The sequence below is a fragment of the Botryllus schlosseri genome, chromosome 14 (genome assembly GCF_051294905.1).
Source record: "Botryllus schlosseri isolate E-star chromosome 14, Bs_hap1, whole genome shotgun sequence".
In the NCBI taxonomy this organism is placed as follows: Eukaryota; Metazoa; Chordata; class Ascidiacea; order Stolidobranchia; family Styelidae; genus Botryllus; species Botryllus schlosseri.
The window spans coordinates 3,428,528-3,452,804 of record NC_137249.1 but is presented as its reverse complement, the minus strand read 5'-3'; the positions used below and the strand labels follow the sequence as shown (position 1 = coordinate 3,452,804).

The 24,277-nt window shown below is 41.0% G+C and overlaps 1 protein-coding gene across 3 annotated transcripts; it reads left to right on the top strand.

The window, feature by feature from the left end:
* Window positions 1-799: 799 nt before the first annotated feature.
* LOC145455992 (uncharacterized) lies at window positions 800-22,830 on the top strand. 3 transcript variants are annotated; one of them, XM_080334019.1, is made up of 12 exons: window positions 800-1,323; window positions 2,443-2,849; window positions 9,920-10,093; window positions 10,793-11,322; window positions 13,540-13,819; window positions 14,383-14,477; window positions 15,839-15,941; window positions 16,893-17,052; window positions 17,583-17,693; window positions 18,520-18,630; window positions 19,502-19,705; window positions 20,797-22,830. In XM_080334019.1, exons 1-12 carry the CDS (start codon window positions 1,192-1,194, stop codon window positions 21,148-21,150), a joined length of 2,661 nt encoding a protein of 886 aa, XP_080190145.1. In that variant the 5' UTR covers window positions 800-1,191; the 3' UTR covers window positions 21,151-22,830. The 3 variants fall into 3 exon arrangements, with proteins under 3 accessions (XP_080190145.1, XP_080190147.1, XP_080190146.1); XM_080334020.1 differs by lacking the exons at window positions 800-1,323; window positions 2,443-2,849 and adding exons at window positions 7,580-7,707; window positions 9,200-9,227; XM_080334021.1 differs by lacking the exons at window positions 800-1,323; window positions 2,443-2,849 and adding an exon at window positions 2,943-4,746.
* Window positions 22,831-24,277: the final 1,447 nt, after the last annotated feature.

Here is a 24,277-nt window from a genome sequence, read left to right as displayed (position 1 = left end):
GACATAATGTAGGCAATATCGTAGTGACAATGCGAAATAATATGCAGCTGTTAGTCAGATCACTAGAACAGGGAAGGCGTGGAGAGATTTTCGCTTGTCCTACTGAGCTTATTGAGCAATAAATATTCCTATGTACTGTAGTTAAACGGCGCTATCGTTTCATTGGCATCGGCTATTTGGTCAGTTACTGGAGGTTGGCTGCCAGTTACGGCGAAAGGCTGTGTGACGTTTTCTTTCCTACAGGTTTTGTAGCATGGACTCGCCTTTATTCGTGTGAATCAGCTCTCGACTTAGCCTATACATCTCGGTATGGATTTATGTACTGATTCATCGATTGTAGTTTGATAGAGTTAATTTTATCCCTGGAGGCGCCTTCGGAAATTCATACTGGTGTTTCCCTGTTGAATATTTCATGCATTCGCTTTCTGTTGATGCCAGCATGTTGTAGTTTTTATCAAGCTGCTGGTAGGCTACAAGTGTATGCAGGTCGCACAAGAGAAATTGTTCATACGCTTGGATACTGTGTCGCAGGTCATATGTCAGTAATGTCACCGAGAGGACGGTATTTGGAGCTTTTCTGCGACGTCAGGTTGATTCAGGCTGAGGTATCAACTACCCAATAGAGCGCACAGGCCAGAAGCGATTGCATCTCGAGGTGTTGGTAAACACGATGGTATCAAACTAAGCTTGGGTTTCATCTCTTATATTATGAACACATTGTCTTATGAGGTCAGGTTTAACCTCTTGTTTTAATACTGTAGCTCGGTTTACTAGTTTTGATGCGAGTCGCGTTACTGCACTGTGTAAAGTGAGGTACCTATCAACTTGCACCTTTTCTGAACACTGAGCAGTCACTGACGACATCATGTATTCATTTTCAAGTTCGTAGCTTGCCTGGCAATGCGTATAGGCATGGGAAGACGAAGACGTAGACAACAAATGAATTGAATCATAGATGAGCGAGTAATTTGTATGCGGTTAAATGGTAGTGATGATAATGAGACAATGACCTCGGGGTGTTGTTCTGAACGTAAGTTACGTGACGTGTTTTACGATGACTTACATTTCACAGCGCTATGCTCCACAAAGACATTGTAATGATTAGGTACCTAGTATAGACTTTTGCCTGGTTGACCTTGGTTAACTCGACTGCAGAAGAGTAAGAGCCAACACGGCTTGGCTCGCTCACAAATGAAGATGATGGAGCTGAGTCCTGATCAAGACCAGGTGCTGAGAGAGATATTCGACTCCTGCGACTCGACGGGATTAGGATTTATCGCTCAGGAGGACTTCAAGATTCTTTGCAAGAAAGTTTGCTTGGAGGTAATGTGGTGACCTTTCTCACGAGACCGTACATCTCGAAATAACTAGATAAAATAATGAGTGGTCACAATAGACCTACACATAGGCACCATATTTCTGAACTGAGTATTGGAACCTGAGTTGGGATAGAAATTTTTCAGCTTTTCCGAATTACATTACAATTAAAATTATGGCTAGACATTGTTGTCCAAATTAGGTTAGAATTAGAATTTGGAAATAAATCAAGTTTGTTCAATTCATATCGAATCGGAGTTCATTTTTATTACCAAGAGAATAGCAAATACCTGTACTGTAACCTTGGCACGTTTCGCACTATACAGTTCTGCTACAGCATTTCTAAAAAATCAGAAACTCGATTAGGATTTAAATTATAGCATTGAAACATTTCGCAAATTAGATTGGAATTAGAACCAGAGCAAAGAAACATACGAGCAGCATACGTCCCAAAACGACGCCGGTCCAATGTCCATAGACGCGGCCTATTAGATAAACCGTGAATATCAGATAGCAACCATAGACCGCATAATTCATGGCACTTTAATATAACGCAACGAAAGACATTCGCAATTACAAGTTATTCCTGCTCCCTACCGTTTGTCGTAAACTGCCAAATTAAAGCCTATAACACAATGAAGCAAGTCCATTGATATGATTGATCTAATCCAGCGCAATCTATCAAATATCAGGGATCAGGGCAGACTTGACAAATACATAATTCCAGTTTTCTAATTAGACTGATTGGAACGTAATGCCGGTAATTAAATTCTGATCTAATTCGTGGAATGTTTCTATGATCTAATTTTTATTCCAATCTAATCCCGATCTTCCCGAGAACTTGGTGTATAACTGTACATACATTTACCTTTCTCGTGTCTATGGGAATGACCTCTAATTTGATATGTCGTATTCTTTTGTAGTTCGGAAATTAAATTAATCTCCCAAGTTTTTGCGATTTCAGTAACTCCAATTCTAATCCAATTCAAAAGCAATGTATGAGTTATAATTCTAATCTAATTTGAAAAACCTGATTCTAGATTGTCAAACTATGGATAAGGAGTCTTTGATACGAACTGTTCGGTGTTCAATGGCGGCCCGTAACGCGCGACCCTTCTTTTACAGACACATTACATATCCCTCAACGCATTGCTATTCCCGGCGACAAACCTCGAAAAGCTGCTGCCTTACGACACATTTCGACGCACGCTAATCGCGTACATAGACGCGAACCCATTCCTATTCAGCCAAAGCGCATATGCGGACGCGGATATACCAGGCGAACAAGAAGAATCGTATACGGACTTGGCCGAAACGCGTAACCACGAATGCGATATTGTACATAGCGCGGACTCGCAAAATACCTCGAGTAATAATCGGGAAAAACGCCAAGATCCCGACGACTTTGAGAATGACAGCAGAGACGTAGCGTTGCACGACGTCAGCAACACGTCGGAAAGGAAATCTCCAGCGAAAAAGAAATATGGAAGGACATCAGTACCTGAGGACGAATTACTAGTTGATGTGTACCGGTGAGTTGAAATTTGTGTGGTTTACACTGTCCTATTATAACGCTCTGAAGAAAGTAGGCATGTCGGTATGGACAGTGGTAGGGGTCAAAGGAATTCGTTTAGACCAGGGGGTTAAACATACGGCCTGCGTTACGGCGCTGCCGTCCAAACGGACGATTTCATTCGGCCCGCAAAGCAATGCCGAATATATGAAAAAGTATAGTTTTATGCAGCAGATTTCTATCAAGACTTAAGATTCATATAGTGAATACATCCACGCAGGGTTGTAACCAAGTCACAAGGTTCCGAGTCACAAGACAATCTCACTTTTATAGTTTTCAGTCGAGTCAGTCATTTTCAATTCACCGCCGAGTCAAGTCCGAATCCAAGTCAGTGAATAGGTGGTCGAGTCCGAGTCCAAGTCATTGGGTTCACTGTTCAGTTTTGAGTTCAATCCGGTTCAGCCCACTTTTTCAACTCTGCTCGAGTGATATAGAATGGCCCTCATTCATAATATCGTAATTTTCCTCAGTCCTAACAGTTTCTGGCCCTATTATCCAAGTATCAGGACTGATAGACGAAATACCAATAATGTATTGACTTTACTATTCTTCGAAGCTACAATGAAATGTCTGTCTTGGCCGTCCTAGTCTCGAGTCACATGACTTGGTTCGATTCATGCAACATACTACAAGATATGTGCTTGTTTTCTCGTTTAGGGTATATTCCAGACTTTAACAAACTATCAAGCTATTCAGTTGGCGGTCAATTGGCAACGAACTACTGTTTTTGAATAGTTCTAGTTCTAGTTGCGTATTGTGAAAAGTCGGTAGCTCTAGTTCTATAGTTTATTTGCCGCAAAACTAAAAAACACGTGTCGTCGTTTGGCGTGAATCGTGATTTCGGTGTTCTATTGTGTGATGTTCTTGCGGCCATTGTTAGCTCAGAGTCGTCATCACGAACAGTGACGTAGCCAGAGGTGGGTTTGGGGTGGAAACCCCCTCCCATTTCAAACTGGAAACCCCGTTCTTTGGAATTGCCGATTAATCTCCTATATTTCTTGTCTCATTTGTAATACACCTGATGTAATTTGTCTTGTCAGTGCCGAGTTGCTGCGGAGTTGAGTCTATAGTTAATTGGTTGCGTCGCTTCTTTAGGTCTGGTCCTAGTTGCGAGTTTTCAAAAGTGAGTGGCTCTAGTTCTAGTTTTAGTTGTTTATTTCTAAATTCCAGTATACAGTAACTACACTTTGTACAAATCTGGTTTATTCGCGAGTTTCGTACTTTTATGTCATTTTGAGCCCAAATTTGCAATAAAGCCAGTTAGCATTATCGACACCCTACATGCCTTCCAGTCACCGACATAACAAAACACCGTCAACTGCCTCAAAATTTCCATAAGTTCAATTCCTAACACATAGGAGTAGAGAAAAACTATGGATTAGTACGAGCGGGTGATATCAAAAGGGTTTGCAACATGCCATATAGGCTGCTACATGAATTCTGAAGTAGTGATTGATCGCGAATGATATGGGCTTGCATCGGATCTAAGTGTAGCTGTCATTGAAGTTGCATATGAACTTGAGCTGAGCGTGCAGTACTCGATTTACATTTATAGCAAAGCTTCATCGTGGGAGAGCGAAAATTCGAAAACTTTGTAGTCAAATGTATGGGCTGTGTGACTTCAGGTTTGTAGTAAACGTTTTTATGGGAGTGTCACAGGTGTGGATTCTTATGTGAATACATTGTCCTTAGCGTGGTTGAATCATGTGAGCCTTTTATGAATCGGGCGTAAATGCACATAACGATCATTTCGTGAAGTGTGAACGTTAAATATTGACCGACAAGTCAGAATGGTTGCAGCGGTGATTAGCGACATAATCGTCGAGGCGAATGAGGTTTTCATCTACTCGTCAAAGGTATACCATAACCAATATGGCACCTTGTATTTGCGACTTGATGGGAGATAGACATGTGGCTTAACGGCCGTCAACTTACTCTGGAAGCAAGAATTTTCCACATACAAGTTTAAAAGACTCTATAAATAGTTTTAGCTGGTATTAGATCGGGTAAATTTTGTTAGTCATTGGAATTTGTGAGATGTTTAAGGCCGATTGTATAAGACGTATTCCAGTGTTTGAGGAGAAAGAGTGGAGTCACTAATACGTTCAAAACTGTATGTATTCGTAATCTTGCCTTGCAGACGGCCCTGGTATTCCACCCGTTTACTTCCACTGCGTAGATTCCTTCAAATTAGTATATTATATAATATTAAACCTAGTCAGGGCGTCAGGCTACAACGGACAGGCGGTAAGCCATAATCCAGATAGCCTTGTTTATGCAATTGACAGACTTTTACAAAGCACCAATTTAGTTAGTTGACGGTCAACCAACTAATGTTTTCTAGTGGGCCTAGTTCAAGTCCTGGTCGGGGATTTCATATAGTGAGCAGTTCTAGTTTTAGTCGCGGTTTTAAAAATCCGGTAGTTTGCTGCACAAGTCTGGTCACTGTCAAAACAACAACAGTCAATCTAATATCTGGCTAACCGGTATTTGGCACTTGACTGACTAATTTCGTCAAACGTATCAAAGGTACGGCTGGACCTCGTAATATATTGTTTGTATTGTCAGTTTTGCATATATGGCTTCCCACTTCATGTCGTACAGGTGAAGAATAACAAAAGCGTGTTACGTTACGATCATCGCAGTATTGATGCGTCCGAACTTGGTCTTAAGCCGCATGAGATAGGCTTACACTGGAGGGTCTATTTTGATAGTATAGTCCCGCTAGATGTCGTTATAGTCTCCGTTTGTTCCCTTGGCCCTAACTAGGGCTGTAGTACAAACTTTACTAGAAATAGCACATTTCCGAAGTCATGATCATCCCACAACATTGTCACAAAGTGCAATGAAATCTCTATGGTCGAAAAATACCAAAGTATCTTTAATGTGATAGATAACAGGCTTTATATTGTTCTTGGTCTCGTAAAAGGTACTTATTTGAACCTTGCCAAAATAAATTATGTTATAACGTCGTGATGAGAGATACTCGAATACTCGACTCGATTCGAAGCATGATACTGGATTCAGAATCGAATCACTCGGGGTACTTGAATTCCCCAGCCCTAGCCCTAACACAGTTGACAACTTCAAGATTTCCAGTTTTTTCAAATTAGATTCGACTTAGAATTATGGCTACTTTGTTTCGAATTAGACTAGATTCTAGTCACTAGAATGAGAAGTATAGCTACACAGTTTTGCAGTTTCGATTAGAATTAGAATTATAGCCACACAAATTTCTCCGAATTACATTATAATTATAATTATAGTTACAGTTATTTCAATTTGTATGTGTTGGCGGTCGTCGACATGAAAATTGAATTTACGAGTGTAGGCCTACTTCCAAATTTTTAGCAGATTTTAATCAACTTTGAAATTTTCTTCGCGCTGGGCACGATTCAACGTGACTTCGTTTTTTCGATATTAATGTAGTAGCGCCCTTTGCAACCTGAGCACCATAGTACAGATGTGAACAGCAACGCAAAATGATGCGCCCCAGATAAAAATACCAACTTGGAATCGTGTCCTTCTCAAAGAAATTAGTTTCTATGGTGCGTTTGGCCGATTTTATTATCTTTCCAATATACCGCCATTCCTTATGGGAGGTCATGAAATAGCAGTATTCAACAAAGTGACTTATTACATTTGGTCCACCCGAAGACACATAATCATTTATAACTAATGCCCTAAATTTTCGAAAACACACCGTCTATCAACTTTACCGGAGAATCTGATCACATTGGCTGAAAAAGAATAAATATTTGATTGTAATTTGTGAAACTACGAATACTAATGACAAAATTTATTCGTGAATCTGAAAAATTTTCGCGCCTGGCGCGACCATCCCGAAACCAAAATATCCATTCATAACAGGACCACCGCAATTTCGGTACGTACGCCGATATGAATAAACAGGTTAGTCTGGAGCTCACCGAAAATGGACATGGACAGTTTAAAATGGGTATTTGTCATCCAGTTTGTTCATTACGAACTATGTCCTGGAATGCGGCCGTAGGCTGTAGGCCGTAGGCCGTAGACTACTCGAAATGCGGCTGGTGATAGCAAAAAGGTTGGCCACCCCTGCATTAAACAAATGAACTTATGTTGTTTGTTTTTATTTCATTATGTTGTTGTTCTTCTTGTGACTGGTGGTGAAAAAACAATTCCATGCATCTCATCATCAACCCTTGCTGATAATGCCTAGTTTAATAGAATTTGTTATTACACCTCGCATAGGTCAAATACGTGATTATGACGTCATAAATGGTGGATGTAGGTTGTACGGGAACACTGCATAAAACCTCGAAATGGTACGTGGGTGGAAAAAGGTTGGGAACCACTGGGTTAGACAATTATAATTATCTATCTAGTTGTCCAAGTCTGTCTCTCTGCCAATGAGACAGTGAACGCGCAAAGATTGCTACATTTAGCAATGAAAGTATTGCAGACACCACATTACGCTTACGCACGGTCTGAGTTATTACAAATGTCGCTAATGACAATATGGGTAAATATTGCTCCGTGACTTGACAATAATCTTCCCCTTCCCCCAACCAGACGTGAGAAAACAGTATGCTCGCACAATGGGGTTAGGTTGCTATTGTTATGACGGCTCGATTGCTAATTCGCCAAGGCTCTAGAAACTCTAAACATTAGGATTGACGTACAGACTATTGTAATCGTTCTGAACTTGTGCTCCAGCAATATAAATGGGGCATACGCGTTTCTCCTAGTTAGTTACAGTGCGATGGCAGTCTGCTGTAGATGAGAATTATTCTAAGCAGTAAATTTTATCGAGATGAAGTTATACCGTATAGATCAGTGGTTCCCAAACGGTGGGGAATTCCCCACTGGTGGGGAATTCAATGGTTTCTGGTGGGGAATAGACGCTTTTGTTAAAAATTATATACAGGACAGTTAACATATTCACGGAGACAAATGCGCAATTACCGTTACCAGCTAACTGCTCTGGAATGTATGTATCAAAAATTATATTGCGTGTTGTTCATAAAACCTCATTTTAAACTGTGGATGGCCAATGATGGCGTCAAAAACGCATCCGGCACGACTAGTTTGGCGTGTAATAACGCTTTCGCGAAATTTTGAGCGTTACTGGTATTGGTTCACAATACGTTTTATGTTGCATTCATAGGCGATTGTCTTGCGTACTGGTGTGGTTGTATGTCTTATGTAGTCAAACCACAAAATAGCTGCTCTGTGATGACAAAAGTGTTGGGTAGGGGGGAACAGGACCGTAACTGCCGCACCCCAAACCCCCAATTGAGGGGGGCGGGGGCGAGCTCGAAGGGGCCCAAAATTATTTTGTGAATGAACATAAATTATAGAGTTTTTTTGAAATTTCTGCCACTTTTCCAAATATTTTTCGCGCCGGGTGCGCGATGCCGAATAACTTGATTATTGGGTACCCCTCCCCAACGAAAATACGTTGAATTTATAGAAATGTAGACTTCGGCGTCGGCCATTACTGCGCCACGACGCACCAAGACATATGAAGTTATAGGCCATGTAACATGCGACTCCGAGAAGTGTGCCAGAACGATCAGCAGCGAGAAGACCTTGGCCGAGAAGGAATGCCCTTGTGATGACCGAAAACTTCGATATATATACAATATACCTATATGTTTAATTGTCCATAGGGGGCTAAATGGCTGGTGCCGAATGTTCCTGTCCTGGCGATCTGAACCCCAGAGGACAAATGCCATCGCGCAGGAAAAAATTATTTGGCAGTAAAGCAATACCAATTTGAAATCGTGTGTGCCTTTTAGTTTTGGCGATTTCCATATCTTTTGACAGAGCAGACATAGGAGGTCACGAAATAGCATAGTGTAACGAAGTCAATATACCGACGGGTCCGCCGAAATATGTTTAATTCTCATTTAGGGGTCCTACCTTTTCCAATACACCTCACTTAGCTCTACCGGTAGATCTGATTACTTGAGCAGAGAGGGATAAAAACTCTATAGCAAAATATATGCAATTCCCGATCATATTGACCGATTCCAACAAGAATTACATAAATTTTTCGCGCTTCGCGCGTTTAGTAGCTATAAGGCGACGCACTAACAGTAGACCCGATGTAGCTGGTAAGTAGCGGGGAAAAGCTTGCAGGCTCAGGGGAGCTTGAGGGGCTTTTGGGGGGTTGGGTTTATCACCATGTGGGGGGCCCAAGACCAACGTTTTTTTTGGGCCGCCTGACGAAGTGCTGTTACGGTCTTGGTGGGGAATGAAGGCTCGGAATAAATTTGAAGTGGGGAATGGAGACAAAAAGGTTGGGAACCACTGGTATAGATCGTTACGGGTACTGTCGTAAAAATGAGCAGTAAGTATTGGTTGTATGAATCATTGCGCGTTAACGTGGCAAATGTCCTGCCGGTTCGCCAAATGTATTACAATTTCATATGGTAATTGCAAAATGCAACGAGTTCTTTTCATGCAATTATCGCTCAACGGCATTTTCTGGGCCAATTCTTGCAGTAATTGCTGGCCTTTATTTACAATACAAATGGGAAGAGCCGTATCCATTATTGCTCGTCCGGAAATGATTTGACCTGCGTGATCGTGATTGATTATTATCAAGTTCATTGTTGGACACAATGCTTCATCATTGATTACTGACCATGACCATGACCATGCACCATTGTTGCGGGTGAAGTTTATGTGAGCGCGATTCGAGAGTTCAATTGCAATTATCTTCTAGTATGACGAATACTCCTGACGAGTGTCAGCCGACAATGTCCTGGTTTATTTCAATATAAATATTCCATTCAATTGCATATTGAAGTTCTGTACCGCCAAGAGGCTTTTAAGTAATAGATAGACGTGTAAATCTATCGGTACCTACTGGAAATGTAGATGTTCTACGAGTTATTGATTATGCTATTATGACTTTCATTTGTGGATGAAATTTGAGGCCACTTTTCACTTCCAAGGCAATAAACATATATACACAGTGTTGTATCTGTCTTACTGTCGAAGACAAATCATTAACGCCCCTGTTCACTTTAATTTTAGCGACGACCCAGGCGTGCTTCACGAAATCGAGAACTCGCCCAACACAGACTCAGTCGGAAATAAATCCCCGAACAATTCCTATCGGAAGACGGACGAACCAGACTTCGGGAAAGAAAACGCTCCAGTCGCGATGCGAGAGGAAGAGTTTGTCGGGGATGGTAAAGATGAATATTGGTAAGGCTGATGCCGTTTCAGCTTTCAACGTTTTCAGTCTGTAGATCACAATTGACTGTACATTCCCAAATGAACATCCAAAAATCATAATTTAATCAAGATCTAATGACGGCAAATGTATGCAACTAAATTGCACTGCAGAAGTTAAACGATGTATGTTTAAAAAGTCTTATTATATTCCACATATTCGGCTATATACTTTAAACTGTTTGGTACAAGACTTGTGGAAATTTACAACGATGCATTTAGTTGTATTTCTACTTGAATACCAACAATAATTACTGTTAAAAAATAACTTTTTTTCGAATTTCAATGGTTGCTTTCAAGATAAAATTGTTAGTGCCTAAAAAAAGATGCACAACAAATTTTGGATTTTTGAAAATAGCTAGTATTTAATAGTGAGAGATTATTTATTATAGATCTTACCCACCATAAATACGGTGATTTGAAATCCTAAATTTTGTACATAATTTGGGGTTGAGCCAAATTGGGTGTGCATCAAGTGGCCATATTTGAAAATATAGTTGGTTTTGAACAGCCCAAGTGACCACCTCAAGTGTTACTGTGGAACACTATGCTGTGTTTAAGAAGCAAAATCATGTATTCGTAGCATACCACTATCGAAAACAGAAATCGCTAACTTCGACGCTGCTAATTCCACTTGTTGAGTATGGCCATTCATGTGCTGCCATTTCACAGGCGAAACCCAGATTCCGAGTGGATGAACGAGATGAACACAAACGTCGGCAGTCACGAATCGCCAGCCCAACACTCTCCCATGGAAGCCGTAAAACAGAACTTAGAGCGAGCCTGGTCCCTTGTGGTGGGCGACACCGTAAAGGCAGGCCTGACCGAATCAAAACTCGGCCCGCTGTGCTTAGAACTCAACCTCAACGTCGTGACCAGCGATGAAGACATAGCGGTTATTTTCGGCGCTCTTGACAGCGACGGCGATGGCCTTGTTACTTTCCAAGAGTTTTCGGAACTGATGGCTAGTTTTCCGGTGGGCTCTCACGACGATTATGACGTGGTGTCTATGAGCGACGTGCCCGATTGTGACGTTTCGGAGATAAAGGACTGTCTCGACGAGAACGGGAATGAGAGCGTGGAGAATTTTGCCCCGCGGTCGAAATTGTTTTGTGAGGATGGCGGTGATCGGAAAGATTTGGATATTACGGCGGATGAAGATGCACTCGCAACGCCGCTGTCAGCAAGCCTCAAATCCGAAGGTATAGTACCTGTATTTTTGCTTCATGTTCTATAGTAGTACCGTATCGTGGCGAGTTAATGTATGATATTTACCCATCCAACCGCATCCATATTACTAGTTAGTAGGTATACCATGTCCTCAGCGGAATTGGAAGAAACTGAACATGAAATTTACGCAGGAAATACCTAATATAAGGTCAGCTCCAACCGATAATACGTGGAAGCGGTTCTCACGGGAGTGGAGTCGGGAAAATGACCTTTGTTTCTTTGTTTCTTTACTCAATCCCACCAAAATTGGACGCGGAATCCGGCTTTAAGATGTTCATTCGTAAAACTATAGATAACCAACCAACGGATAGATGCGCAACACCCGTCGTCATGCTTGCTTGCCCACGAGAAATTACTGCTTAGCAATCTGAACGCTAACATAATTGCTAATCCCATAGCTGACGACCCGAGCGCTCAAATTAAGTAAACTTGATCTTATTTGAAAGCTACTGTCGCGCTGATTCTGAAGATATACATTAAAATCTCGTCAAGGCAATGAAACCACGCCGAAATAGGCTTCAAAGTCTGAAAATTGGCATTATTCTGAACAATAGCACAGACGCAGCACAATGACCATATCAATGACCTTTGCGTGGGCGCGATTGTTTAGAACAACGCCGATTTTCAGACTTTGAGGTGTATTTCGAGGAGGTTCTATTGCCCTGATGAGATTTTATTGCATATTTTCGGAATCAGTGCGACAGTAGCTTACAAATAAGATCAACTTTGTTTAACTTGAGCTCTCGGGTCGCCAATTATGGGATTAGCAATTGTGTTGCTTTCATATTGCTGAGATGCCAACACCTATGAGCAAGCAAGCGTGACGGCGGGTGTTGCGTATCTATCCGTAGGCTAGTTATCTATGGTAAAACTGACATTTTTTTAATGAACCCAATAGCATTAGCCGTAAAACCTCCGGTTACCCGTTCTCTCGTCCGCTATTATAATTTTTGTTATCTTCAGAAATGGGTGCTGTTTTTAGGATCTCAAAAATATGGTAACCCTACAAAAAGCATCTGTATAGTTGTTGAATGCACGGTTTTGTCAGACCAGTTGACCCTGCTCAGAGTTACATCGATCGCACCCCGTCCAACACCGTGTTTTTGTTATTATTTTCATACGCTAATGTCATTTCATTTCGGTCGAAGCATCTCGATGGTGCAGGCCAAAAAGAATATAATTTCTCTCTCTCGCTTTAAATGTCGCAAAAGTAGAAAGTCGTTTTTAGATATGTTTTGATCGCTTTTTTGTCTGGAATTTTTGTTACAACTGGACGAAATGAATAGAGCCTGTATCAAGGTAACTGGATTTACCTTTGAAAATCGCGGAAAACCTTGTTTTCTAGCTCCTCGCAGTTTAGACGGGCCTTAGAAATCGTGACTTCTTGTATATGAGCCTAAATTTGTGGTGATACTCATACTTGAGTACCGACGCTGACTATAGACTACCTCTGGTTATTATAATCATCGAAATTGCTGGACTCCGAATCATTTGATTGAATCGTACTCGGCTCGGCTTTGACTTCGTGATAACGACAACCGCTCATTGTTTTGCTGTCACGGTCGACCAGGACCCGCCGAAGCATGTTAATGTCCAATGACAAGTCATTTGTGACGGCGATAATCGCGTGTCTAATGCGACATGATATCCGTTTGCAATGCGTAGTAATCGACCGCCAATCTCGTTATTAAATCAGGCAAAAATGATCCTCCTTTCAATGTTACCGTGGACGCAGTCGACGCTGGTTGATTTTTTAGTTCGGTTTCGATGGTGGAGTGCGCGCCTTTAGTTCTGGTCGTGGTGGATATTCTGTACGGCATTCTATTTAGCATTCTGGGAAAAGATATCTTGAACCGAACGGGTAGGGTGTGGGTTTTCAGGTAGCTTGCATTAACGTGACCGGAGTACTGTCAGAAAGGTTATTTTCTTTATACATACATGAGCGTATATTTATATTATTGACAAAGCCTAGCGGGCTGCTTAAGAGACGGCATGTATTGGAATTTATTTTATATTTTAAATGAATCCGAAATTTTATATTCAAATAACTTGGCTTCTACTGGTTGGAATGCAGCCAAATATGACGCGCAGTATTTTTTAGGCAACCTACCCATTTTAAGTACATAGCCTAACAAACATTGTCTCTTGAAGGCTTTGTGTGGCCTCAAAATTCATTCATTCTGTTTCAGCCGGAACGCCATCGCAATCTCCAGTCGGCCGCCTGTCACTGGAAAGCGACACGTCCCCACTGTGTCCGCCAGTGGCTTCCGTGGAGCCACGACAGCTAGCCGCTATCAACAAAGGCCGGCGTAGGAGGCGTTCTTCGGCCGTGGCCGCCTCCAATCCGGGCGGCACGCGGCATCAAAGAAGGAAGTCAAACCGAGGCATACCGCTGCCACACCATCACCCCGCTAGGGTGAAGAAGACAGAGGAATCGCCGTTATCATACTTGGTGGAATCGCACGGGAGGTTAGTAAGTTTGTTGTGGCCTCATTGTATAGTTGAATTCGTATTTTAAGTATTGCAAATACTCTTGGAGGTACAGACATAGCTTCAATATACACTAGAATAGAATATTCATATCGAAATGAACACGAATATTTTCGGCTGACACTCGCCAGTGACTTATAGAGAATTTAAAAGAACTTAGCATATCGACCAGACCTGTACAGTGTACATTGTACAAACTACGAATTAAATAATAGATTCATTTTGACTTTTATCAAAATACGCCAACCAAGTCGGGGCCTACAGAAGTAGTTCGTGTCCATCTAAAAATAGTACTCTGAGCTTGAAATTTCATGCCGGTGAAGTCATATTTTGTGATACGATAGTTGACAGACAATGTTCTTTCCAATTCTCTACTAGTTGCTGACGATAACCCCTGAAGAGTGTCAGACGAAAATGTTCGGGTTCATTTCAATACGAATATACTTTTCTATTGTATAGGCCTATTGAAGTTCTGTACCCTCAAAAAGTTCTCAGCATACTAACCATTCGCGGTAGACATATGATCCCTTTCTCTGTTGTAGATACGTAAGCTTGGATACGTTATGTCACTGTTGGGAGATGGACGGCATTGAGGACTCCGCTGAGGTCTTGGACGCGTTACAGCTCTCCAGATCCGGTGAGTACTTGGGTACAGTGCAATATAATTGTAAAGTTTTAGAGAAATCCCGTTCCTGCAATAAGTAGGTGATAATATCGTTTATAGTCGTGGTAAAGATCATCGACGTAAGGTAATGGATTATGTTGTGGTGGCGATTTGGGTTAGGGTCAGTTCTGGGGGTGTAAATTCACATGCTGAAGTCTCGCAAGCTCAAATGTCGGGTAACCGTTCCTATATACCGACCTGAGCGGTGTTGAAGCATAAAATACTACTCGTATTGAGTGTAGACAATTTGCAAGAGTGTCATTAATTCCGAGATTTTCACCAAATCAAATTACGATATCAAATACCCCGAGAAAAATGCTCTGTAATGACATGGTATCTATCTCTTCAAAAAGAAACTCAAAAATATGGAATCTGGATATCAGACCTGGATTGCTAGATACTTCTAGCTGCATAATTAGAGTAATTGTAGAGCGAAATGCCGGTGATCTAATTCTAATTTAATTTGTTAAATATTTAATTGCTATTATTCTAATTGCCATCTACTATCTGGAATGTTTCTATGCTCTAATTTTATTCCTAATATAATTTCTGGTGTCCTGAAAATGCTACAGGCGAACTGTATATTGCGAAACGAGCCTAGCTTGACGTGCGTACATTTGCCATTCTCGTGTTTATGAGAATATGATCTGATTTGGACGGAACTGAACTTCATTAAATTTCCATGTTTTCGCGGATTCAGTAATTTCAATTCTAACCTAAGTTGGAAAATAGTTATCTATTGTAAATTCTAATTCTAATACTAGTCTAATTTGAAAAGAAAACTGTGTAGCTCTAATTCTAATTTTAACCAAATTTAGAAAACCGTGTTCTAGTTATCCGTGTCTACTGGATATGTACCCGCTGTATGTGATTCCCATAACCTATTTCTATGTTTTACATTTTGAAATCTTATAACAAGTTACAATCGATATAGAAAGACGTGCATTTTTCGTAGCTGAGGATTATCATGTATTGAAAATGTGAAAATACGTCCGGGATGGCCATCAAAGAGAAGCGCTTGGGGGGTCGTGCGTTCAATGCCGCGGCCTGTGTGATATGGTATTGAATTTGCGGAGGGTGTTTTCGCCTTATAGTTTGCGCAAATGCGCATATACAATGTATATCGTCTTGTACACGTGTGGCTTTGAACTCGCGAGCGTAATGTGAATGAAATGTCGGTAAAGTTTGCAAAGATAGTTAATACGGGTTTTTAGTATTGGGCGGCTTACAAACATACAATATAGTCTGTGTGCTTTGAGATATTGCCAATGTAATGTGTGGATTATCTTCGATCGGTCGCCGTGGATGTTGTGATCACAAATTCTCCATTTCAGAGCAGAGCGTGTCCGTCGAAGCTTTGTCCGAAGTGTTTGAGATGGAGTTCGACCAAAATCTCATTGAAAAAGCCGCCTTTTTACTTTACAAACGCGGAATCGAGTGAGTTATGTGGTGAAATAATAAACTGGGGTATGCTTTTACAGGCTAAGCTGTCTCGAACAATTCAATTAGATATGCATTTCGCATTGGCTCCTCCCTGGTTGTGATTTAGAACGTAAAATTGTTCCACGTGTCCGTATAGTTCGCAAACGTTCGATTTTTTAAACCGTATTAGTCTGATGTCATGCAAATCAAGAAAACTTTCGGTTCTTCGAATTATGTTCGTATGATCACGTGCAAATCCAATAAAGCCAAATCATGCTGATGGTGAACTGTCTTATATTGCGGCAGAGAATGGCATTGGCAAAATATAGAGAGGGTAATTGCTTTACAAATCATACTGATGTGGTGAACTGTCCAGTGTTCGACAATTGCCCCCACCCCCACAGATGGATAATGACCCATGATAGCGAAAAACTAATGACATTTTAGGAATCAGCGCCCCAAAATTTGCCAAAACGATAAAAACGGGTATACGGAAAAAAAGACCGCGTAATACAGTCCAAAGTGTGCAGAGTTTCGGCAGGAGTGGAGATGATAAAGTAGGGTTGTCACATTTTGCGATCCGGAGAATGGACGCTTTTCGCAAATCACAAAACTTATAATATCGGACGAAAAAACGATAATACTGTCGGAGAAACGACCTTTTTTAAGTCAACACAACATTATAGAATTAGAAATAACATTGTATTGATGCGATTGTTGATATACAATGTTTCTTTCAATTCTCCACTAGTTGCTGACGATTATCCCTGACGAGTGTCAGCCGAAAGCAATCGGGTTTACTTCAATATGGATACACTATTCAATTGTGTATATCTACATTGAAGTTGCTGATTAGACTGCTGCACCCTTATTACAACCAAATACTCCAATTATTCGTTCCAGTGTTCCAAACTTTCGCTCGCCAATATCTCAGTCGCATTTTTAATCTCCGCGACGCGATTTCAGCTATTACCGAACACTCAACAGCGAGGGTGAGGAAGAGCGACACAAGCTGGCCAGCAAAATGAGCCTTCTGACTTCGCAACTGCAGGAACAGGAAGAGAGATACGAGAAGACGGAATCTAGCTGCGCCACGAAGCTGCAGGACGAGGAGCTCCGTTACAAGGTACGCTCTTAGCGAAAGGGCGTGCATTCACACCAGTATACCACCTGTGATATACGGGTGTGGATACACACCCGTGGTGCACCGAACCTTACCGTACTTCAGATTTACACCACGGTCTAAATCGAACACTATATAGCAGTGGTCCCCAACCTTTCAGAAGCGGCCTTGGGCGGCTTCAGACAAAACTAACCTCCCTTATTTTAGCATTCATTTACAGAAATTCACTGTAAACTATTCATAAAACCAACGGCAATTGTCAATTATATTTTTGTGGTATATCCAGAGATCAATCAGAGCCGCAACGAGGCTAGCTTGGAGCCGCGGGGTTGGGAATCGCCGCTATATACCCTTAGCAACTGAATGCTTTTGAAAATCTTCGTTTCGGGTATTATCGGGTCAAGTGATTTCAATCCGTACACTCGTTTTGTGTGTGTGTGTTACGGGAGTGCGGTAATTCGCTTACTGTCCCCGTGTGCAATCCAGCGCCATATTCTTTCAATGTAATCTATTCGCGCGTCTCTTATTTTCAGAAAGAAATCCGCGACCTCTCACAGGAGCTGACTAGCACGCGGAATAAGTTGAAAGAATACGAACGTAAATACCAGGAAAGCAAGCGCGATGAAATCGAAGACTTGAGCAAGGTATTGTTTCGTGACGAGACTTTCGCCGTGTCGCGACTTATCGGGTGCCAATGCCCATGAGTTGAGTTACCGGTACCAACCTTGAACTAATGACTACATAAAATCATAGCCAAGTGTAAATGTAAGTCTCGCAAGGGGCGCTGTGTCAGCAGAGTTGCTCGTAGGGTTGTTCAAATATAAACGTTCAAAAACCATTGTTTAGTTGCCTAAAAAAACGCTGCACGTCAAATCTGGGCCGATTCTGGTTGATGTGAACGTACGGGAGTTGAAATTTTTCTTCAAATTTGACAGTCAAGCCCGCGAAACAACCCCATGAAACTGTTGAGCTGCCTGAAAGAACGATTCTTAATGATTTTTGCTCGCTTCCAACCGCTAGAAGGGAAGTTATTGCAGTTGAACATTTGAGATTCGCAAAAATAGCATTCGCGGTGGGTAATCCTGGAATTATGAGTGAAAAACTCGGATAACTTCTCTTCTACGGGTTGGAATTGCGTCAAATTTGTTGTGCATCGGTTCCGTGGACAGCTCAACGATTTCATGGGGTTTTAAATAATTTTGTAACAAATTCATCTTGCGATTTTAAAAGCAGTCATCTCCGATTATCTGCTAAAAGCATGCGACCAAATCTAATTTTTGAAACTTGTGTAGGTTTTAGAAGCGTCATTTTCGGTTTTCACTTGAAGTTATGTCGACATGTCTTTAACAGTGCTACTTTTGCCTGTAATATCGTAGAATTTGACGGTGTCATTCCTTAGTACCTCGACCGGCCTGTGTGTGTCTGTCGGAAGCGTTCGTCCCCTTTAACGTGCCGATGTCTTCTTTTAAGAAATACGAAGAAATGCGAAAATCGTACCGCGAACTGAAGGAAGACAACGAAAAGTTGTGCAAGCTGTTCGACGAGACGCAAGCGAAACTGGCGGAGGCCGAGGAGGCTAAAGTACGTGTGTCGATTAGGGATGTTCAAAAATGACTTTTTTTCTCAAATCGTACTGGCTACTTGATAAAATTGTTAGGTCACTTAATTTAAGCCTACGCACCAAATTTAGTTCCATTCCAACCAGTAGCCACATTGCTGCAGGAGAAGAAAGTTTCTATTTATTATATAAAAAAATTTCAAAATTTTCTGTTCACTCCATGAAAGTGTTAGGTTGTCTATAGAAACGATGTTCACCAAATATGGTTCAATTCCAACCAGCGGAAGCGGAGTTGTTACCATCGAAAAATTTGAATTTGAATAAAATAGTATTTACGGTGGGCACACTTATAATAAATAATGAAAGAGTTGGTCACCGTAAATACTATTTTATTGACAATCCAAAAATTTTCGACGGCAATAACTCCGCTTCCACTGGTTGGAATTGAACCATATTTGGTGAACATCGTTTCTGTACACAACCTAACACTTTCATGGAGTGAACAGGAAGTTTTAAAAATTTTTAAAATTCATTATTTTTAATAAATAGAAACTTTCTTCTCCTGTAGCAATGCGACTACTGGCTGGAATTGAACCAAATTTGGTGTGTAGGCTTAAATCAGGTACGGTATGCTAACAATTTTAATAGGTTGCCAGCAACATTTGAGAAAAATGGTCATTCTTGAACACCCCCACTGTACAGTTAAGTAGCATTTTCAGAAAAAAAATAAACTAGATAAGAATTATAATTAGACCGTAGAAGCATTTCACAAATTATATTAGAATTAGACGACCGGCATTTCGTTATAATTAGTGTAATTACACAACTACAATTACCTAGTTCTCCAAGTATGCGATGCACCGTCGTATTTCAAGTTTCACGATGTCGATTCAGAAAACGATGCTGGGGGAGGTGAAGTCCATCCGGGCCGGGCTCGCTTCCTACAATCAGCTCCTGTCCTCGCAAAGGAACAGGAATCTGCAGATGATCGAACTGTGGAGGCAGAACGAGGAGGACTTCCGCGTCATGCAGGACCGCGGCGACGAACTGGCGAACGACCTCGACCAGAACGCGAGACGGTGGACCGCCCATCCGCAGGTAGGGAGTTTGGCGTGTATATTCTGAGTGGTTGTTCTATGTGTATTAGGGCTCTTCAAAAATGACTTATTTTCTCAAATCGTACTGGCTACTTGATAAAATTGTTAGGTTACCTAATTTAAGCCTACACACAAAATTTGGATCAATTCCAACCAGTAGCCACATCGCTACAGGAGAAGAAAGTTTCTATTTATTATATAAAAATAAAAAATAAAAAATTTGAAAATTTCCTGTTCACCCCATGAAAGTGTTAGGCTCTCTATAGAAACGATGCTCACCAAATTTGGTTCTATTCCAACCAGTGGAAGCGGAGTTATTGCCGTCGAAAAATTTGGATTTGAATAAAATAGTATTTACGGTGACCGATTCTTTGTTTATTTGTTTTAATTGTGCTCACCGTAAATATTATTTTATTCAAATCCAAATTTTTCGACGACGAAAAAATAAACTGTGTAGCTATAATTCTAATTCTAACCTAATTTGAGAAAAGACCTGTTTGGCTATAATTCTAATTCTAATCTAATTCAAAATAAATCTTGTGTACCTATAATTCTAATTCTAATCTAATTTGAAAAAGACCTGTGTAGCTATAATTCTAATTCTAATTCTAATCTAATTTGAGAAAAGACCTGTGTGGCTATAATTCTAATTCTAATCTAATTCGAAATAAATCTTGTGTAGCTATAATTCTAATTCTAATCTAATTTGAAAAAAGACCTGTGTAGCTATAATTCTAATTCTAATCTAATTCGAAAAAAAAGTCTGTGTAGCTATAATTCTAATTCTAGTCTAATTTGAAAAAAAAGTGTATTGCCATAAGTCTAATTCTAATCTAATTTGGAAAAAAGCCTGTGTAGCTGTAATTCTAATTTTAGTCTAATCCGGAAACAACTGTACAGCTATAATTCTAATCCTAATCTAATTCAAAAAAGTTGAAAACTTTCATGCTCTCCGAGTCTGCTCGTGGGCGCATTAAGAGACACAAGTTCGAACATTTGTAATCTTATACATAGCTAATATTATTTCGTGCGTAGACTTTTCCGCCAGATACACACGAGATAAGCGGTTTCACAATGCCAACTCTTTTACAGCCAAAAGCTCAGCTTCAGCCCACCGCGACCACAGACGCGTTATCTCAAATATCCTCCATCAGCGGCACGACACCCTACTGCACCGCGTACGAAGACAGGCTGCAATCGACCCGCAGATCTCCGGACTCGCTCGCGACCAGCACTGGCGAATTCGGAACCCCATCGCCGATCAACAAGGACTCTAGCGGCAGCCAGGCGTCGCGCGCGACTCACACTCCGGCCAGAATATCCCTTTCTAACGAGTTCGCTTTTCTGTCCCCGTCCACCACGCGATCCGTGGCCCGAGTGCCTCGCGGCGACTCTTTACACGAAAGTTTTGATCCGAGGGAGAAGTCTGAAGGCGGGTTTTCGTGACCTCGTTTTCGAGCGTGTGTTGATATTTGCGTCTTTACTGCGTGTGTGAGATTACCGGACTCGTTGCTAGCGTGCTATACGTTGATTTGCCATTTTTCTACCTTCCTTGCATACAACTATTTGTGCGATAGTGAAAAACCGAATTTACAGATTCAATAAGAACATCGTTGTTGGCAATTGACTAATACGAGAGACTTATAGGTACAGAACCACAGTGTACAACTGAATGCTATTTTCATATTGAAATAAAGTCAACCAAACAGCCTAAAATATTCGGGTTCAAATCGATATGAATACCCTATTCAATGTATATTGAAGTTCTGTACCTTAACAGTCTCTTGCTGGTAATTTGATATTGCTAGAATCCAACTGCTGATGTCTATGGGTGGTCTTGACCATTTGCTGCGATTTTATTTCCGTAATCTGACTACATGGCTTACCCGAATTTGCTATTGGCTAATGTTGGAAGCGAGGTCGGTGCCTCTACTAGATATTAAGCGCCTGTTACTGGAGCGTGTGTCTTTATAACCTGGAATCTTATAACTTCAAAATTAACCCTTACCCTAACCACAACCGTAACACATTCATAAATTTAACCCTAACCCATAACTCCACATGCTCGAGCGTCGCATGCTAATACGTCCACTAGGGCTGTTCAAAACTAACTTTTTTTCAAGCTTTTCAGGCTACTCGATAGCATTGTTAGGTTGCTTAAAACAATTCTGCACACCAATTTCGACTCAATTCCAACCGAAGAAAAAAATTTGGGATTTATTAAAAAAAATATCAATTTTTTTGAAACATTACTGTCTACGACCATGGAATTGTTAGATTGCCCGAAAAAAGACCTGTGCAAAAGTCTGGCTCAATTCCTACCAGTAGAAGCGAAGTCATTGGAGTACGAAATTTTGGATTTGAAAAAACGGTAGTAAATACTTGAATGATACATTATAGATCCGCCCACTGTTATTCTATTTGTAATCCTAGAATTTGAACAGCAATAACGTCGCTTCTACGGGATGAGATTTACCCAAGTTTGATGTGGATCGTGTTTCAAGACAACCTATCAATGTAATGGGGTAGCCAGTGAAATTTAAAAAATAAATTTTTATTAGATAAATCTCAAACTTTTTTGATATATAGCAATCCACCTAGGCTGGATTTCAGCCAAAATTGGTGTGCAGTGTGTTTTTTGGCAAACGAACAATTTTATCAAGTGGCCATTACCGTTATTTCACTGTTTAAAGCAACTCGCGATTTTCATCTCTCACACTGTGGTCGCTATACTTTTGGCGCTACCAAACAGCGGCCGACAACATTCTTCATTTTATTTTTTGATCAGATTTCAGACGACATATAGTACATAGTTTTATATGAACCGATTTTGTCGCGCGCTGTGTAAGGGTTTTCGATAGGTCGCCATCTTGTTAACATACAGCTGATTGCGAGTTGTCGTTTGATTCAAACGTCGAAAGTGGCTGACATTTAATTGGTATATTCCTTAAATTTTTATTGATACCTTTTTGGGATTGATGTGTTCGGCAATTTTCCAGACTCGAATCGGTGAGTATCGAGGAATTGAAGTTACTTATGAGGTTAATATGCAATGTGTTGATCGACACTGGACTGGGTGTGTTGTTATTTTCTTGCAACAATGATACTGGAGTTGAAATGCCATGATGAATGCGTCTCGCTTGTGTTGGTTGCGAGCAGCTTCGATTTGGTGTATCAGGACAGTAAAGATTCAGTGCTATACACAGATTCAGTGCTATACACGAGTTGAATTCGCACCAGCACGTTTTGCGCAGGGTATGCTGAAAGCAGTTGTCACTAACTTGCGGGACACTTACGCTTACACGCAAACCTCAGCGAACACACATCCAACTTCATATATAATACGTATATCAACACAGTGTTTAGAAGAAGAAACCAGGAGTAATTTTCACAAAACGAAATCAATATTGCAATTCCGTTAGACTTCAGCTGTCCCCTTTCAGATAACAGTTCAGAAATGCGAGGCTTCACCTTCGAAAGTGTGATCGCACTGTTCGTTCGAAACGCGACAACGTGATACCAATTGCGTAATTACGAATGAGTTGTTATATCGGAGATATAATTGGCATCTCAGAGGTACGGGGTTGTGATTTTGATTCCAGACCTTCTCTACGTACGCCACTGCAGACTAGACACGACGTATCGCCACAACAGTCCCTATTATTCGTCTATGATGGTCGGGCCATAGTTAGTAGTTACCTATATTACCTCAAAGCATATGTATTAGGGCTGGGCAAAATCGAGTACTTGAGTGATTCGATTCTGCATCACGTAATATGCTTCGGGTCGAGTCGAGTAACGAGTATGACTGACTGTGACGTCATAACATAATGTAATACGTCAAAGTTCATATATGTACGGTTTATGTCGCCAGAAAGAATAAGCTGCCAGTTATCCGTCTCCTAAAAGATACCTGGGTATTTTTCGAATATACCGATTTCATTCCACTTGAGGACAATGTTGAGGAATAATCATGACTTTGGAAATGTGCTATGTTCAGTAACCTTCGTAGCTTTGTACCATATGTTTCGTACGCTACGATTCTGCCAATCAAGGTTTCAAGCTTTCAACATTGAAAAATAGTCTCGAAACTATAATTCTCGTTGATAAATTACCTTTCAGTGCTGAGAAGCGTATAATTCCAGTACTCGAAAAAATCGTATTTTACTACTCGACTCGAATCATCAAAATTATTTCTCGAGTCATTGTGCCCAGCCCTATGTATAACGCGTGTGTTCTCCTCCAAAAACCCCTCGAGACTGTTTCAGGAAACCCTAAGTGTTACGTTACATGGATGACCGGCACTGGGCTAAGGGTTTCGGGTGCGTAGTTGAGTTATGTTTTCGCTTACAAGGCATCACCAAATCAAGTCTTAAATTAATTTCCTGCCGCCCCAGCTGTCGTTTTTGCGTTGGTAATCACCGTGTGAAGTTGATAACCCACTGGATATGATTTGCGTGCTAGCAAGCTGGGCTTTAATTGCCGGCTTGAGTTGATGAGGCTGTCCTTCTTGGGTACAGCACAATAATACAGCCACGTATAAACTACTTTATATCGGTCATGCAAACGTCAA

What these genes read in the sequence shown, in the direction of transcription:
- LOC145455992 (XM_080334019.1), top strand. Translation starts at nt 1,192, where the DNA reads ATGAAGATGATGGAGCTGAGTCCTGATCAAGACCAGGTGCTGAGAGAG. An exon ending in TTGGTGGAATCGCACGGGAG is followed by an intron (nt 13,820 to 14,382) that starts GTTAGTAAGTTT and finishes TCTCTGTTGTAG; the next exon opens with ATACGTAAGCTTGGATACGT. An exon ending in ACGAGGAGCTCCGTTACAAG is followed by an intron (nt 17,053 to 17,582) that starts GTACGCTCTTAG and finishes TCTTATTTTCAG; the next exon opens with AAAGAAATCCGCGACCTCTC.